Source organism: Bison bison, unplaced genomic scaffold, assembly GCF_000754665.1.
Source record: "Bison bison bison isolate TAMUID 2011002044 unplaced genomic scaffold, Bison_UMD1.0 scf7180017864531, whole genome shotgun sequence".
Classification (NCBI taxonomy): Eukaryota; Metazoa; Chordata; class Mammalia; order Artiodactyla; family Bovidae; genus Bison; species Bison bison.
In genome coordinates this window covers 5,870,651-5,889,164 of record NW_011495081.1, presented here as the reverse complement: position 1 = coordinate 5,889,164, position 18,514 = coordinate 5,870,651, and the positions used below count along the sequence as shown (strand labels likewise).

Sequence of the window (18,514 nt, the reverse complement as noted above, 5' to 3'; positions counted from 1 at the left end):
CATCGGGGTCTTTTCCAATGAGTCAGCTCTTCACATCATGTGGCCAAAGTATTGGAGTTTCAGCTTCAACATCAGTCCTTCCAAAGAACACCCAGGACTGATCTCCTTTAGGATGGACTGGTTGGATCTCCTTGCAGTCCAAGGGACTCACAAGAGTCCTCTCCAACACCACAGTTCAGAAGTATCAATTCTTCGGTGCTTAGCTTTCTTTATAGTCCAACTCCCACATCCATACATGACCACTGGAAAAACCATAGCCTTGACTAGACAGACCTTTGTTGACAAAGTAATGTCTCTGCTTTTTAATATGCTGTCTAGGTTGGTCAAAACTTTCCTTCCAAGGAGTAAGTGTCTTTTAATTTCATGGCTGCAATCACCATCTGCAGTGATAGTGATTTTTTGGAGCCCCAAAAAATAAAGTCAGCCACTGTTTCCCATCTATTTCCCATGAAGTGATGGGACCAGATGCTATGATCTTTGTTTTCTGAATGTTGAGCTTTAAGCCAACTTTTTCATTCTCCTCTTTCACTTTCAAGAGGCTCTTTAGTTCTTCACTTTCTGCCATAAGGGTGATGTCATCTGCATATCCTACGTTATTGATGTTTCTCCTGGCAATCTTGATTCCAGCTTGTGCTTCCTCCAGCCCAGCATTTCTCATGATGTACTCTATATATAAGTTAAATAAGCAGGGTGACAATATACAGCGTTGATGTACTCCTTTTCCTATTTGGAACCAAATATCTTCATTCAATCCCATAACTTTGTTTTTTAACATCAGATCTCATCATATGCCATGAAAAGAAAAAAAAAGAAAATCAGCTGCTTTGTATTTATTCTCTAACCAAGTTTGGTCTTAGGAAGACAATCAACTAAAAAAGCCAACTCTACATGTTTCTTTTATCAGTAAACGTTAGTCACTCAGTCGTGGTCTGACTCTGCGACCCCATGGACTACAGCTCACCAGGCTCCTCTGTCCATGGGATGTTTCAGGCAAGAATACTAAAGTGGGTTACCATTTCCTCCTCCAGGGGATCTTCCCGACCCATGGATCGAACCCGGGTCTCCTGAATTGCAGGCAGATTCTTTACCACTGAGCCACCAGGGAAGCCCATTAAAGAGGAGAGAAGCTTAGATTTTTCTAAGACTTTTCTATGCTGTGCTGTGCTTAATCGCTCAGTCATGTCTAACTCTGCAACCTCATGGACTGCAGCCCGCCAGGTTCCTGTGTCCATGGAGATTCTCTAGTCAGGAATACTGGAGTGGGTTGCCATGCCCTCCTCAGGGGATCTTCCCAACCGAGGGATTGAACCCAGGTCTCCTGCATTGCAGGATGACTCTTTACCATCTGAGCCACCAAGGAAGCCCAAGAATACTGGTTGGATAGCCTATTCCTTCTGCAGGGGATCTTCTCAACCCAGGAATTGAACTGGGAACTCATTACAGGTGGATTCTTTACCAGCTGAGCTACTAGGAAAGGAAAGGAAGGAAACATTAATTCACAATGCTGCTTTTTATTTTTCACCACAATGTTTTTTTTTATCTGTAAAGAAAAATAAAAAATGTTTTTTTTTAATCTGTAAAGAAAAATAATTTAATCTTGAATTTTAAAATGCTAACATCCCTCCCTAATCTGAGCTAACATATTGTGTAATACAGCATGATTCCAAAGTGATTTTTTTTTTATTGTCTAAAAATAAGCATATTCTAATCATGGCTTTTCTTAAATCTCCCTCTTGTTTTTTTACCACCTCACTGAACACTGAGAAACACTGTGAGGTGACTTGTGCTTAGTAAATGATGCAGAGACCACCATGGGCTACTGTGGAGTTTTTTCATCAGTGATTCCAAATGTTAACTTACATCTTGTTAACTTTCTTCTTAAATTATTCTACTATCACTTAACAAAGTGTTATCTTCACAGAAATCATCATTTTAAATATACTGAATGAAGACAAAACATACGAGTTTATAACACTTAGTGTAAAGGCAATGGCTAACTTCATTCTCTCAAGTTCTTCAGGTTTGCCTCAATTTTAAGCATAATAAAATGCATCATTTCCTACTTGGTCCTTCTTAGACCAAGAAGTTAATAGTTTGGCTATGTTTATCATGTAGGATTTCATCCACTTTTCTCCTGTTCTGGATCTTTACCTTCCAAGGTTATTCTGAAAACAACCATGAAGGCACATCATCAACTGATTGTTTCCTACTTCAGTTGATCTCACTTTCTATTTAACTTCATCTGCCAAGACTGCTCTTTGTAATTGCAAATAACAATTCAAAATCACAAATTCAATTGCAAAACTCACATGACCAGTTTTTAAATATTCCTGCAAAAATAATATCTTCATGCAGCTCTTGCTCAGTATTTTCTCTCATAAGGATAAGGATTATTTCTATCTTTACAATGATTTAAAAAAACCTTAATGTAAATAAGTATCTAAGAACAGTCTATGCTTTTAAGATTAACTGTAGCTGCTTCCAACTGATTCCATTGGCTGTAGCTGGGATGCTTCTGTGTTCTTCACTGCCAGGGAATGTACTGTACTTTATGGAGTCCCAAAGACAGCAAGATTTAAGATAATTCTTAATGATTTCATGTTGTACATGTCCTTCAATATCTTGGCATTTTCACTTGTTATTAAAACCATATATTTCCTGACTGAACAGATGCGTGAACAACACTAATCCATAGCCTTAATTTAAAATAAAAATTTAGATTTTAAAATGTTACTGAAGTAAAAATTTAAAAAACCAGTTTTCACTATTTTCATATTATCAGGATTTATTAGTAAATAAAACATACTAGTCACATGAAATACAACAAAAACTAATTTGTTCAATAAGAGATTAAACACATACACAGATTGATAAACTAGTAATACTGTATCTTCAAAAAATACTGTTTAGCTGGGAAGATCTCCCTGATAAATAACATGTAGTCTATCCCTTTCACACACCAGCAGTGAAACCAGTGTCACTGGGATATTTTATTTTCACAGCCCAGCAGCTCTTCCTGTTTTACTCTGATGAAACTATCATAAACCCTGGGAGCCCTGTTACGCAAAACCTCAAGTCTTCCAATATTCACTGCAAGTAAGAATCTCTACTCAGGATTTACACTGGCAGCTGAGGCACAGTGGCTCATAAACAAAAACGTGATTCCCCTCCTAGGTCATTACAGCTTGAGACGCAACTTCCTGAGAGCACCAAGTTGAGAATTTGCCATTAAAAAATATTCCAGTAAACTAGGTTTTGGAAAGGACAGGCTGTTTATCTTCTACTTATCTATACTTACTAATACATTTTTATAGATTCCTAGGAATTTGTACTCCAGGGTGAATAGTAAAGTTATAGGATTAAGAGTATATGAATATATATGTTTAGAGGGGCTTCCCAGGTGGCTCAGTGGTAAAGAATCCACCTGCCAATGTGGGAGACGCAGGTTTGATTGCTGGGTCAGGAATATTCCCTCTAGGAGAAAACGGCAACCCACTCCAGTATTCTTGCCTGGAAAATCACATGGACAGAAGAGCCTCGTGTGCTACAGTCTATGGGGCTGCCAAGAGTTGGGACGTGACTGAGTGAGCACACACAAATGCACACAAATTCTAGAAAACAGTAAGATTTCTTCATTTGTCCAGAGAAACATGGAAGTGTGGTATTCATGGCTTCCACTTGTAAAAAAGGGAACTGAATAAAATTTCACCAGAGCAATTCACAGAACTAGTCAAAGAATGAAAAGTTAGATTTAAGTTTTTGAACTCTATTAATGGGAAAGGAGAAAAAGACAGGACTCGTGGTTGGTAAAAAGGAGTGACAGATATTTCTTTTCCACCTAAGACATAATCAAAAAGGAAGGATAAACATAAAGCTCCAAAATTCCTGCTCTGACAATTTATGATTCCATATAAAGAAACAAAAATAAACATTTGTGTTGTTCATTCACTAAGTTGCATCTGCTTGCACTAAGTTGCAAGCTCACAGACTGCAGCATGGCAGGCTCTTGTCCTCTGCTGTCTCTTAGAGTTTGCTCAAATTCATGTCCATTGGGTCGGTGATGCTCTCTAACCATCTCCTCCTCTGCTGCTTCCTTCTCCTTTGCCTTTAATCTTTCCCAGCATCAGGGTCTTTTCCAATGAGCTGGCTCTTCACATCAGGTGGCCACTTAGAGCTTTAGTATCAGTCCTTGGTTTGATCTCCTTGCCGTCCAAGGGACTTTCAAGAGTCTTCTAATTCAAAAGCACCAATTCTTCGGCACTCGGCCTTCTTAATGGTTCAACTCTGGTATCTACATGACTACAGGGAAAACCATAACTTTGACTATACAGACCTTTGTCGGCAAAGTGAAGTCTTTGCTTTTTAATATACTGTATAGGTTTGTCATAGTTTTCCTTCTAAGGAGCAAGTGTCTTTTAATTTCATGGCTGCAGTCACCATCTGCAGTGATTTTGGAGCCCAATAAAATAAAATCTGTCACTGCTACCACTTTTTCCCCTTCTACATATATTCTAACAGAAATTCATCTCAACTGTCAACATAGGATGGAAGAAATTACCTCTTTGACTTTATTTTCCTTCTTATACAGGTGAAGACTAAACCAAAAATCAAAGTAGTTTAAAAAAGGAATCCACATGAAACCTTAAGTACCTAACATCTAATTAGGACAGAAAAATAACTGGGAATGAGTCACATAGGGGGACACCAATAATTGAAGTTTAGAATGAAAATATTCCAAACAAAAACAACCACATATATGTAAAAAGCCAAGCTGTTATTTCTTTTTAAGATTTCTAAACATCCTGTGGTTTTTTTTTTTTTTTCCTCAAAGTCCCTAATATTTTTCCTGATTGTAATCAAGAGAAAAAAATAATTCCAACCTTCATTCCAAGACATTTCTTCAAGATATATTCGAGCATCTACTGGTCCCATATTTCTTAGATCATCTTCTGTAAAATATAGAATGAGATACTTTCTTTTGATATTTAAATTATAACCATGAAGAATGCTAAGCAGGCAACTCCAGCCTGGTCACTACAATTCTAATTTTAAAACTTAGCTTACTACTTTTGATAGCAATTTTAAAGCTGCCTGACTTCAGCTGACAAAAAAAATCCAGAACATCTTAAAAATGCCATTTTTTACAAGTATGCAATAAGTAAAACCATGAAGTTGGTTTTGATGACTCTGCAATCAACTAATGAACTGCATTTTGTAGGGGGAAATTTTCAGATAAACTATCTGTGTGACCAAGGAGGACAGTGTGGAGTCAGGTAAAAATTATTTGAACCTTGGTTATAATATTTTACTAGTTGTCAAACCTTAAGTATTTCAGATTATCTCTCATCTTCTTTATAAGGGTCAGTCTGGATTGAATTATGTCCCATCCCCCAAATTCTTATGTTGAAACCCTAATTTCCAACATCACCATATTTGGAAATAAGGCCTTTAGGAGATAATTAAGGTGAAATGAGGTCAGAAGACTAAGGTCCTAATCTGATAGAACTGATGGCCTTACAAGAGAAGGAAGAGAGAGGTCTTTCTCCACTCCCAAAGGAAAGCATCCTGAAGACACAGCAAGAAAGTGATCCTCTGCCAGCCAGAAAGAGACCTGACCAAGATCCTTATCAACTGGAACCTCAATCTTGGACTTTTCTGCCTCCAGAACTGTGAGAAACAAATTTCTGTTGTTTAAGCCACCTGGTCTATGGAATTTTGTTATGTCAAACATATTTTTATTATGCCTTTCAATCAACTGAGATCAGGCTAAAAGTGTTTTAAAGAATAAGGTTCTAATCAAATGTAAGTGGCTATTGGTCATCTGATTTTTATTTGCTCACAAGACAGTGACAGGTAACTTACAAGAAAAATTATTTTAAAATATGTCAATAACCATGCAACACAACCTTTCTGTGTTGATGTTCCGTTGCTGTTTCCTGGGCCAAAGTTTTCCCTGCAGATGGAAAGTCCAAAGAAACCTGGGATTCCACCTTCGTAGGAATTTAGTAGGGACAGTCTAGGTAGTATAAGCATGCACTCTTGCTTAAAACAAGTGTACTTTAGGACAAAGAAAACAACTACAGATGAGAAGAACTTGTCTTTGTTTTTAAAGGCATGTTATACTTCCTGTATGCTTGTACTGTTCTTCTAGAAGTCAATGCCTAAAAGAAACCACTGAAGTCCACCCCTCCATCCCAATGAAAACGTCTTTAGCTGTCTCACTAGTCTCTTGTTCACGTGCTGAGAGTGCTTCCTTTTGTTCCGTTATGTGAATGCCTGCAACTTAATTATATTTAATAACTGCCTGTTCAAAATTTATTGGTGAGTTACACAATTTTAAAATAGATGAAAAGATTTTACAATATTTTGAACTCACCACGGTTTTCTATTAAGGTATGTCAAATTTTATATCACTTCATGTTTATTGGTTACCAACACTCTATTAAACTGTGCTAAAACTCAAAGATAAAGACTTCTGCAGAGTGACCAAGGGGTGTTTCTTCCATCTTTGTGTGTCCACTTAATAGCCTATCCAAAGTGTATTATGTATCAGTATGCAAGGTCATTTCTGAAGAAACCAATTTAATTTCCACATTCTATATAAGTTTACTTGGCCACAGGTTATTCAGTATTCTAAATTAAAGAGAAAATTTTTACCTAAAAGTCTCACGGATTTTATCATGTTTCAATTTCTAGCTCGGGAGGACCAAGATAATTTACTTGAATGCAGAAATGAAACACTGTTTTAGAACTGAAGAATGGGAGTAACTGGTACTTAATGGGGCTTGGTTAAGGAGAAAACAGGTATAAATAATTTACAATCAAGTTGCCTATATTCAGGGTATCTTAACAGATAGATATTTTAAGTAATGCTGAAATCAGAGGAAATCAGACCAGAGGTGATGACAAGATGAATAAACCTTAATCGAACCTATCCTGAACATCTGTAATACATTAATTGTACAAAAAGACAATCCATCCATAGGTATTCATTATGCCATTTTTATTTTAAAATAATTAGTGAGACGTAAGTGGCAAATGTAACTGTTGAGCAAGCCGGGTTTGTATTGTTCTGCTGCTCTACAAGGAAGCCACTGTTATTATCACTTAGTTACTATTTCATGTGGGAACCCTTTCTATTATTCCACCTACTCAAAAAAAGTGGCTTTTGCTTTTTTATTATTTTTTAAATTCTTTCTGCACAGGAACTTTAGCTAAGTACCTAGTCGAAATATCAGTTTAGACCACATCTCATGGTAAAGGGAAAGAAAATATAACACAAAAATGGTTAGCACTTTACCCAAGGTCAGAGTTAAAAGGAGTCTTTAAAACATTCTCCTGTTCTATGGCCATCTAAATATTTATATATCGACCTGATGATTCAATACTATGTGTGCACAGACCAAGTTTTGTGGGGATTCTGGTTTGAAAGGTCAGTATCTGAGACAAAGGAGAACACAGGCTTCCCCTGCAATCAAAGTAGTGTGTTCCCATGAAAGCTTTTTTGTAAGCCAAGGTGGGAAAAGCAAAGAAGCGATTACCTCAAGACACATCTTCCTAATGGATGCACAAAATAATTCCAGATAAAGCACAGATGCTCACAGATCCGGTTCAAAGCTATGGTGGCTTGGTGCTGAATGTACACCAGTTCCCAAAGAGGTGGGGGGACAGCTTGGCGGTGCCACTCTGCTGCTCGGGGCTCAGGGTGCATGCTACCTCTCTAAGGGGCTCACAGAAAAGCAAATGTGGAACACTATTTTCATTTTTCACCTTTTTTCATAAAAGTGAACATTCTCTTTATTTCCATTAAGTGAAAGTTTACTCTCATGAAAGCAAAATGGCATAAAGCGAATTTTTGAAAAGTAGAGGGTACCTGCAACTGTTTGATTTCTGTATCATATAAAATTTTACAGGCAAAACTATCCTGTGGTGTTGGGCGTGAGAAAGTGAGCAGTGGTTGGAAGGAATCACAGGGGCCTTCTGGGGGTGCTGGTTTATTAGATGGATGTGTTTACTTTGAAAATTCATCAAGCTGTACACTTAGGACTGGTGCATTTCTCAGTATGTATGATATACTTCAATAAACTTTAGTGTGTTAGAACTCTAATGGCTATATTTTAAAACAGAAATAAGGAGAGAAAAATTAAGGGAAAGAAGTAAAGAGCACCATAAGAAACTGTGTATCCTTTGAAAGGACCATAATCTAACAACTTCTGAAAAAGGTTGGGGGTGATTAAGTCAGAGGAAAACTGGATCCCTGGAGAACTGTATAATGAGCAGAGGGGGTACACACAAGGAAAAGGTGAATCTAAGTGGGGGGATGCGGGGGGAGGGGAGAGATCACGATCTTTTGTTAAGAGGCAGGTGTCCAGGGAATGGGGCAACAGTACCCCCCCCAACACTAGGATTACAATGAAGGAGCACAAATAAATCAATGTGTTTTTTTTCCTTTTTAAACAATGATCTCTGCTTGTCCACCATTGTAGTTATAATTAGAAAATGTAATTCCTCCCTAGCCCTTAAAGTAACTCACTGGAACCCTGTAATTAGCTTTGATTATTATCTACTAATCATGCATTGTATCTGCAAAAGACATGTTTGTTTTCTTTTGAGTTTTACATATTATAAATATTTTTCCTCATTACAATGAAATATTGTAATATGTATCTGAAAATGTAAATCCTATCTCAAAGTTCTTCATAAGACACTACTAAAAATGTTGAGAAAACAGAAACTGACTTAGAGATTTAATTAAATAGACAGATCCAAGATTTTAATCTGGAATCTTAGCTACAATATGGTAATAACTTAAAAAAACAAAATAACAAACAGTCTTTTGGAAAGAAGACACATTGCCTGGCATTTGGTGAACTCCATCTTGAGTCCAGCGACACTATGTGATTCCAGATTGTTTTGAAGTGAATGGGTTCAGCTTTTTCTAAGGTATACAGGAACATTAAGGTCTGGTCAAACCCAGTACTGTGCTGACAAAGCTCAGGCAAATATGGAGACAAGAACAACTTCCAGATTTACTTACATGTAGAAAACAGAGCACTATCATTAAATAGAGATTCCCTACCAATGTAATGATAAAATCAATTTATGTGGTTACTTGAAAAAGAATCTTTCAACCTTTAGAAGTATAGGCCCTTCTGACCTTGTGTTCTATTGGATTTGTCTGACAACAAGAAGTGAAAGAATTCTGTGGCTCCATTGTCTCAACAGTGGGATCTAAGAAAACACTGGCAGGACTCATCAGAGAGGTTTATGAGCCTGCAATTCAAAGAGATTAAAAGGAAAATCTACGGAGATTCTTTCACACTGAAGAATAACATTAAATAACTATTAGCAGCTTGGTTCAGTAAAGCTTACTAGAGCTCTCGCTGGGTCATTCACAACTTTCTAAAAGAGGAAAGGTTTTTTTCAGCTCCATTTGGGAATCAATAAATATTTCTTACTTCTTACAAGACAATGGAATTCCAGTCCTTTAAAACTTCCTCCTAATGATAGTAAAATTTCTAAAACAGCTCTTTGTTTGCTGCCTAGATAATTACACTTCCTAATCCCGGGAAACCTTTTCTAACTGTAGCTACAATTCAAATAAGTAAGTAAAAATAAATAAATAACAGCAACAAAAAGCTACCAAGAAGAAGAATTTAACTTTATGGATGAGATATCTAACAATCTCATTCAACCATTCAACCCACTACTGACCAAAAGATCCAGTCTAAATGTAACTCTGTCCCTACTATTCAAGTATGGGACTGCTGTGTATTACTCAAGTGAGCAAGTCCCCTGAACACTCTTATTTAGCAATTAGTTTACTGTATTTATTTTTATGCCATTTAAAATACTTAAAAGTTTATTTCAAACTGACAGATGCCATCAAGTGTGGTAAATGCAAACAGCAGTATTTTCCTTTAGGTTAGATCTAAACTCAGTATCTTGCTGTTTTAAAACCAAATAATTTTAAACAATCACCTCCTTCTTAAAAATAATTTTACTTAAAAATCATTTTTCATATATTAAATAACGAAGAAAATCTGTTTCTTGCCCTTAACAGTCACTGTTCTTGGAACAGTCTGTCTTGGTAAGAGACTCAGAATCAAGCAATGTTCAACTTGAAACCTGCTCATTAAATCATAAAGCTCTATAATTCTTTCTTAGATGAAATTAAAGAGTCACAACTGCAAGGCTTTAGATGCTGATGAAAAACTACAAACTTGGGCCTTAATTATGGACTTGAGCTACGGAGCTTTCACAAGCTGAACGTACACCTTGTGCTGATGAAAGGTACCAAATGAGTCCGGAAACTGAATTTCATGTTTCACTACAGAAAAGTAGAACACAGCAGCAGAATTAAGCCTGGCCTCTCACTCTGACCCTTAAATTGCCTCATTCCTAATTATTTGGAACTAAAACAGTAGGTTATACACACCTATTCAAGACTTGGCAACCCAGCACAGTGATTAAAGTCAGAGAAGGGCTTTGAGTTTCCCCTCAATCAATTATTAGTTATGTGCCCTTTGTCAAATAACTCTGAGCCTCAGACTCCTTCTCTGGAAAACAGATACTAATATCTTCCTTACAAGGTTGTTAAGCAACGATTAAAAGACAATTGCCATAGTTCCAGTGCTTGACAAATGGCAGCTCTTTTAACTTATTATTAACTCACAGTGTTTGTGTTCACCTGTCTATAACAGAGCATAGGACAATGATTCAACTGTTGCGGTTTGGGGAGCCTCGGGTACCACATGGTAGGATGGCAGCCACTTTTGACCTTGTCTGGATTTGTAACAGTATTAAGAAATTGTATGTACTTTACTACTGTCAGTACCATTAGAATTGATCCATTATTATCAAAGACATTGTCCAAATTATTATTTAGTCCTTCCAAAACATCAAACAGAACTGAAAGATAGGCGCCATGGGGGGGTATCAAAATAATTTGTGGATTAAATTCAGAGGTCAGACATAATGACAGTAGATTAGCAAGTCAGGTAAGGCTTCTCATGGGGGTGGGGGGCGGTGTGAGTGGAGATAGGACTAGAATTGTTATCTTGAACAAAGAACACGCTGTGAAGCAACAGAAGGGGAGGGTGTTCTGAGTAAAACTACAAATAGCATAAGCAGACGCGTTTGGGAATCCCTAAATGGATGGGGAGAAGATTCACATCAGGTTTATGATTGGTGATGAGGTTGGAAAGAGTAACTAGGGTCAAACTTAAAAGCTTCTGTCCCATTTAAATTCCAGGTGAATAGGCTGTGTTAGGGAGTGGGTATAGTTATATATGTTCTTAAACAAGAGTGAGAATAAAGAAAGCTCAATCAATCAAAATGAAAATGACTTTCGGAGAAAGCCAATTAGCAGCTGTGGAAATAGCCTAAGTGTATGTTATAATCTGGGCATGGATTGCTGTGGTAGCTATAAGGATAAAAAGATCACTTAGAAGGGGGAAAAAAAAAAACCCACATTAAAGAAGAAATACCAACCTTCATTTTTAACTCATTGGTTATATACTGAGCAAACCAGAAGTAATCAGAGTGTAACCCGAAACAAAGATTTCAAGTCTGAGAGTTGAAAACAAGCAATAGGAAAGGCGGGCCCAGACTCGGTTTTGAACCCGTTGTTTTCATTTGGGTCAATTACTCGAGTAGAAATTGGGAAAGAGGTTAAAGATGAGAAACAAACTTCCTAAAACCCTACATTTTCTTGTTATTAAATTAGAACTTCCGATTATGTCCAAGTATTACAAGAGTATAACTACAGTCTTGCCCAGAGGTTTCTATAGCTTTATTTGAAAGTAGCCAAATTTTTATTCAAGATCACTGAGAAATTACAAAAACAGTTATTTGTATTCAAATAAAAGTAACAATGTGAACGGTCACCTTCTTGTCACAAATAAGGTGAAGCAAGGGGACCCTCACAGAAAGTTTTATCTATATTATCTTCTCTCTCTGAAGAAATGCCAGTCCCTAACTGTCTAGATGGATTTTCTGCATCATTTCACATACTTACTTTTCCCAGAAAGAGTCACCAAAAAAAAAACATGCCCGCTGATGCTTATCTTCAAGTTTTACCTGCAGCACATTTTTATAAGCAATTTTCAAATTCCTAAAATCAAATGGAGATACTGATATAGCCATAAGTGGAACCTAACTAATACAAGCGTTTTATAAGGGTCAGTTTTAGCAAATAATTTATACAAATATCTACTGGCCTTAGGTTATTATTCCAAACAGTGAACCCAAATTCGCATTATCTACATTTAAAAGTATTAATTCCCTTCTTATGGAGTTAATTAGTCTTTAGTGTTAACTTGATTTTCAGGGAGCATTCTTATTTTAAATTTAAGAAATTCCATGTTGATTCAGTTCTCTGGTGCACAGACGATGGTAGGGTTTTAAGGTATGTTCCTCATTTGGTCCAAGATTTATTCTCAAATATTTATCCTAATAAACAGATGAAGTGAATTGTGTAATACCAGAAATGATTTTTTTCTACCTAGGTAAGGAGAGTATAGCTGATGAGCTTCACGTAAAGACACTAACTTTACAATGTCTGGCTTAATCCCCTTCAGAGCCTGGTTGTGTAGCGTGAAGGCTCTACATCACCGAAATAATTCACTAACAGAGAACCAAGATGCATCTTAATGTAAAATAATATACCACCAAGGATTCCAGACACAATCCGCTTTTTTTTAATAACATAATTTAATTTGACTGACTTCATCCGAACGAAGGTCTGTTCCTCTTCAGATCATAGTGAAGTAAACTAAGCATAAGCTGTGTCACTCTAGAAGAGCCACTGGGGCATCAGAATGTGTGACTCAAACTACAAAGCTACTGAATCATGATCCCTACTCTTTTCCTATGATACCCTTCTGACCTGCTTTTAAATATGCTTAATATATAAGAAAATTCCTCACAAGAATTATAGAGGTGCAAAAATCTGTTCAACAGGTATTTTCACGTGAACATTTTCTAAATCCTCAAAGAGATTTTCTGAAGTGTTCACCTGGTTGCTGGGAGTGCAAAGACTAACCTTGAATAACTACATGCCTTTCAAAGGGAGCGTGGAAAGCAGTCTTTGGAAGCATACTTAAAAACAATAGGGTAAATACGTCCAACTGAAATTAACTGATTAAATTCACTAGTTAACACTGCTTTCAAAATGTGTAATATCTGGGAACTGAATATTACTCATCTTTTTCTTAGGTCTGCTTTTTTTCAGCCTGGCCAACACTGCCCTAAAATGTCAACCGAGAGTATAGAAGTGGAAATGATATGAGAAAAAATATAGGTAATTTTCTTTAGGTTATCTATCCCAGAGCTTTCCTTTTGATCATTTCTTTTGTGAAGCAAAGAGATATGGATTCCAAGGGCCTCTTTAAACGATCTTTTACAGAAATAAATGGTTGCAGGTAATATATGAGGCTTTCCTTACAAAAGAGCGCCAACTTTGAGCTGTGAAATCCAAAAAGTATTCAAAATCAGCCAATAACACCTCTGCCTCCTTCCCAGGTACACAGAAGTCAAATTTATTTTATACTATATATTAGTGGAGCGCAGGAAACAAATATATTTAAAACACACCCTATGAAAAGAAAGTTCTACAATGAACTACATCCAAAAAGAGTCCTGTATAACAAAGCTATTTCCATGTCCCCAGGGGGTGACCCAGAAGAAAAGAGTGCTTTGACCTGGTTATAACAAATTTTCTCTCTCTTGGTAAGTTATCCTGGTCTTCAGCAAATTATCACTCTCAAAGGTTTTCCTTCTGCCAAATCTAAATCCTAAGTGTTAGAAGTTCAAGTGCATTTCCTTCTTTTGAGGAGCCATTTATTGAACATGGGTCAAGAAGGAGAAATTAACGTTGGTGTTGAAGAGAAATGACAACACAAAACTAGGCTTATTTGCAGTTTTAAAAACAGCTCTAGTATGAAAGGCTTAAAAACAGCAAGTTATATTTGGATAAGAACGCCTATTACTTAACTAAACAGCAAATCAATCTCAATTTAAAACTGAAACAAAGCATTTGCACTATGAGGAGGCTTTGGTAATACAGGAAATATTTAGTACTTGGATCTGGGGTACTAAAATGTCATGGAAATGTGTATTTCTGCTGTCATAGTATAGCTCAGCCACCGGAAACAGCTGCAAGTAAACAGACATTATACATATAAATTCCCAGAAGAGCTGCCTATTTATCTGAATCAAGCTCAATCTCACTATATTTGGTTTGTCTGAATTTTGCTGTGACCTTATCAATGATTTACAAGAATCTCCTATGAGACAGTAGGCTAGAGTTGCTTCCATTAAAACCTCCAAACCCAGGACTCAAAGCTCAAAAGAAATCCACATTTCCAAAGACTTCATAAAGGCAATGGAGAAACACTTGAGGATGTTGCTTATTTGTTCTTCCAAAATCTCTTAAACCCTACTTTATGTAATTCTACTGCTCATGTTTAACCCTGCTCCATTTTTCTCTCCATTTCTGGTCTTCCCCACCCTATGCCCTAGAGCAAAAGAGAATATTTTTAAATTTCTGATCTCTCCCTAGCTCTTCCTCTGTAGACAGTAGGTTTCTAGTCAGTTTCACAGATAGGTTCTTAACAGTAACAAGCTGTGGAGCAGCAAACATACAGAGCAGCAGAGCAAGTGCACACTCTACATGCCTTACAATACAGGTTTGTGGGTCATCCTCACCATAAGCACATGAGCACCCCAAAATACAGACTGATAAGCATGTGCGAAGCATCATGAGACACTGTCATCCCCAGCAGAACTTGGTCACTTCAGAAACATAGTTAACTTCTCACACACTACACACTCATGGTTATTAATTTCAACACTTTCACAGACATTTTACTATGTGAACCAGGTCAAAAAGGTGTATCTGAGGGTAGAATTCACCCTCAGATGAAACCACTTCTACATTCCTTCTTCTGCCAGAAGTACAAGCATTTACAGAAGAAATACAACATTTGAAAGATGTGCATAAATACATTAGATAGAAGGAGGACCCAATATTCAAAGCATATTTGAAAATTAATCCAGATTCACTGCAAAAGTACCTTTGTCAGTTTCTTAACATTTTTTAAAAAGTAAATACTAATCATCTTGAGAGATGATTAGTATTATGAAAGTCACTATTAAGAACTAATACTTCAGTATGTAAGCAAATTGCTCATGAAGTCTTTACACAAAGGCATCACAAGTTGGCTTTAACCTGTAATGCTGTGTTTCGGGAATAAAGCCTTATTTTTCAAATCAAATTTTCATAACCTTAGTAATAGGAGCCTTATGATCATTCTGCTAAGTTTGATGGTGTGCCCGTGCAGACCATGGGAGAAGATTCAATAAAATAGAGTATAGAGACATGAGCTTTTATCAACACATCTGAGTCAATGCTGAGCCTGGCGCGCTATGGCAGAGTGCAACCGAGTGTTTTCCCCACAGGCCGTGGCTGATTATTGACTCCTCCCATTAGCATGTAGGGTGCATACTGAAGGTTCAGAGAGAAGGCTGGGGGACTCCTATCCCAAGGCCAGTGCTGAAAGACAGCCTATCACTTCGTGTAACTGCAGTCCATGTGTGACAAACCTGACCTACATTTCTCCCTTTCTTTCTCACAAGAGCCTGTCACTGTTTTAAGAAGCTATTTTCTAAAACGCACAAAAGAAATGACTTTTAAAATTGCTTAGGAAATGTACATTCCTAAAATATCATTTATAGCAATCTTATAAGGAATATCATCTGTACAGGAGATAATCATAAAAACCTAGCCTAATATAAGCTCAGAGACAGCCAAGAGTGCTTTACGATGTTATCCTTTGTATTCTGCTTTAGACTGTCATTTATATAGTAGATAATCCTAAAAGTACTACAATTAAATTTTTAATCAGTACATAATTAAATTTAATAAAAAGGAAGTTTTTAAACATAAAAAACATATTCGTTAGGAATGTATAATTAAACATTTTTCATTAGTTATAAAAAGTAGCTTTCACAGCTTCACAAGAAGCCACATCCTAGTAGTTGTTAACTTCTCAATGGATACACAGTAATCACTGCTAAGAATAGGGCATAATTAGAAACAATGAGGGAGGGGAGGAGAAAGGAGGAATAATAATGGTGTAAATGCTGGAATGGGCTCCCCAGGAGTGGCTGCAGACTGCACTTCAGAGTTGCCAGTGTGCTGGGCTCCTCACCATAAGTACCTACCATGTCGCTGCAGGTCATACTCTTTTTTTGTTTCTTCATTCCCTAGAATTTTCCATGCCTGATCAATTTCAATGAACTTCTGTATACATTCCTCCACTGATCCTGCTGGCGCATCTGCACTCTGTTTATCTGGATGATACTGCCAATCAAAAATAAGGGCAGGTGATGAGTAGAGAGGGTTGGGGGGAGGTAGGTTACCAAAAAAAAAAAAAAAAATCTATATCTGAGCCGTATTTAAGAGAGATGGTAATGAGAAGATGAAAACAAGCAACGAGACTACAGTGCTGGGCACAGGAGACAACTGCCAGGTTAATTAGAGCACTGGAGTAGCTATAAATCCACTGGTGACATGATCTGTCACAACGTGCAAAGACAGCATTTTCTGGATAATTTGCTGATGGAATCACTGGTCTCATGGACAATTTACCTAGAGAGGATGACTAACACAAACAGAAATAGGTACATGCAGACGAGCAGGACATGACAGAGGAAGAGTGCAGACTCTGCAGTGTATGAAGCTCTCCTCATAAAATGTGCTTGGCTGGAAATATCATCTCCATGCACTACTAGCTTTTCTTTCGAAATCACACAATTATACTTTTTAAAATAAAACACCTCTCACCTTCTGGTTCAGCCCTGAAGATTTTAAAGTTATAAATCCCCAAACACAAATTTTTCTTGAAAAATGGTTGTTTTAGGCTAAATTTGTAGGAAACAACTTTAAAGAACTCAACAAAACATTTAAATACAAATTAATTCATTAGTAAATCTTTCTTACTTTGTTTTCATGCTGAACTTGTCCACACTGCTGATGATCCTCACTAGCAGAGCAAACGGAGAAGGCAATGGCATCCCACTCCAGTACTCTTGCCTGGAAAATCCCATGGACGGAGGGGCCTGGGAGGCTTCAGTCCATGGGGTCGCTAGGAGTCGGACACGACTGAGCGACCTCACTTTCACTTTTCACTTTCATGCATTGGAGAAGGAAATGGCAACCCACTCCAGTGTTCTTGCCTGGAAAATCCCAGGGACGGGGAGCCTGGTAGGCTGCCGTCTATGGGGTCGCACAGAGTCGGACACGACTGAAGCGACTTAGCAGCAGCAGAGCAAAAGCTACTGTGGTATTTGGTTGCCCAGAACTAGTGAACATCATGCACGCTGGGACAAAGATCATTAGAGCAAACAGAATCAAGTTTCCATTTTTCTTTTGACTCACTATTTCTCTTCCTCACTCCCTATGTCCAAATCTATCAGCTACCAATATTTAAATATTTAAGCTAATTAATGTAATGACTAAAGAAAAGGAAGCTAAGGCTTATTGTTTCATCTTTTTTAGGCCATGATTTATTAAATGACCCTCATAAAAGTTATTCCCACACTGAAGTTTAATCCATCTTTAAAGTTAGGGTTTTAAATAATGTACCAAAGCCAAAACAGAGCTTGCTATATTAAGATCTCTAGCAAACCCTTCTTACACTACATAAAGACAGTCTGTATATATAACACGTCTGGTATGAATCAGTGTTATTTCACTCACATGCTCAACTATACTACTAGCATATATTTAAGATATACTTGTGAAATCTCAATCTCAGTATGCCATAAGCATTGAGTAAGGCCCTAGAGAAATCCCTTAATCTAGCAGCAGTATCATGTAAGTATAGACTAGAATACAGGGAATTTCTAATAGGCCACTAGAAAAACCAACAGTGGTTGGTACAATGAACAGAAAACATTGGACCTAATCATTTACCAAGAAAGAAAGCCCTACAAAAGAAAGAATTAGTTTCTAGCTGCCCCAAACTAAAAGTTATCACTAAATTTTGAGTCATATATCAGTTCTATGAGAGTCAAAGCACAATTCATTTTCACTAATTTGGTATTTTCCTGACTACTATTTTAAATAAGTAATTCATCATCTACCATTTTAAATAAGTAATTCATGATCTGAAGCTTTTTAGATGTGTTCTGTTGTGCTAATAGAATGGAATAAATCTTACACTCTGATACAGACAATTAAAAACGACAGTTATAGCAAGAAAATAAGTATGTCATTTGGGGTGCTAAAAGCCTCAGTCCAATCGGCTTTGATAGTAAGTTCCAGAACAAAAATGAAGGTCTAAAACAGACAATACATTTTGTGATAACAGCCCCCAAGGATCAGTTCAGTTCAGTTCAGTCGCTCAGTCGTGTCCGACTCTTTGCGACCCCATGAATCGCAGCACGCCAGGCCTCCCTGTCCATCACCAACTCCCGGAATTCACCCAAACTCATGTACATCGAGTCA

General features: G+C 37.2%; 1 protein-coding gene across 2 annotated transcripts in view; it reads right to left on the bottom strand.

Moving 5' to 3' along the window:
• The window catches only part of DNAJC24 (DnaJ (Hsp40) homolog, subfamily C, member 24), a 77,618-nt gene that overhangs the window by 3,869 nt on the left and 55,235 nt on the right, over window positions 1-18,514 (bottom strand). The window contains exons 3-4 of one of the 2 annotated variants that reach the window (XM_010831807.1): window positions 16,228-16,366; window positions 4,881-4,949 (exon numbers count right to left, since the gene is read on the bottom strand). In XM_010831807.1, the coding sequence (XP_010830109.1) occupies window positions 4,881-4,949; window positions 16,228-16,366 (208 nt within the window). The remainder of the gene's footprint in view (window positions 1-4,880; window positions 4,950-16,227; window positions 16,367-18,514) is intronic. The other variant, XM_010831808.1, reaches the window with a different exon arrangement.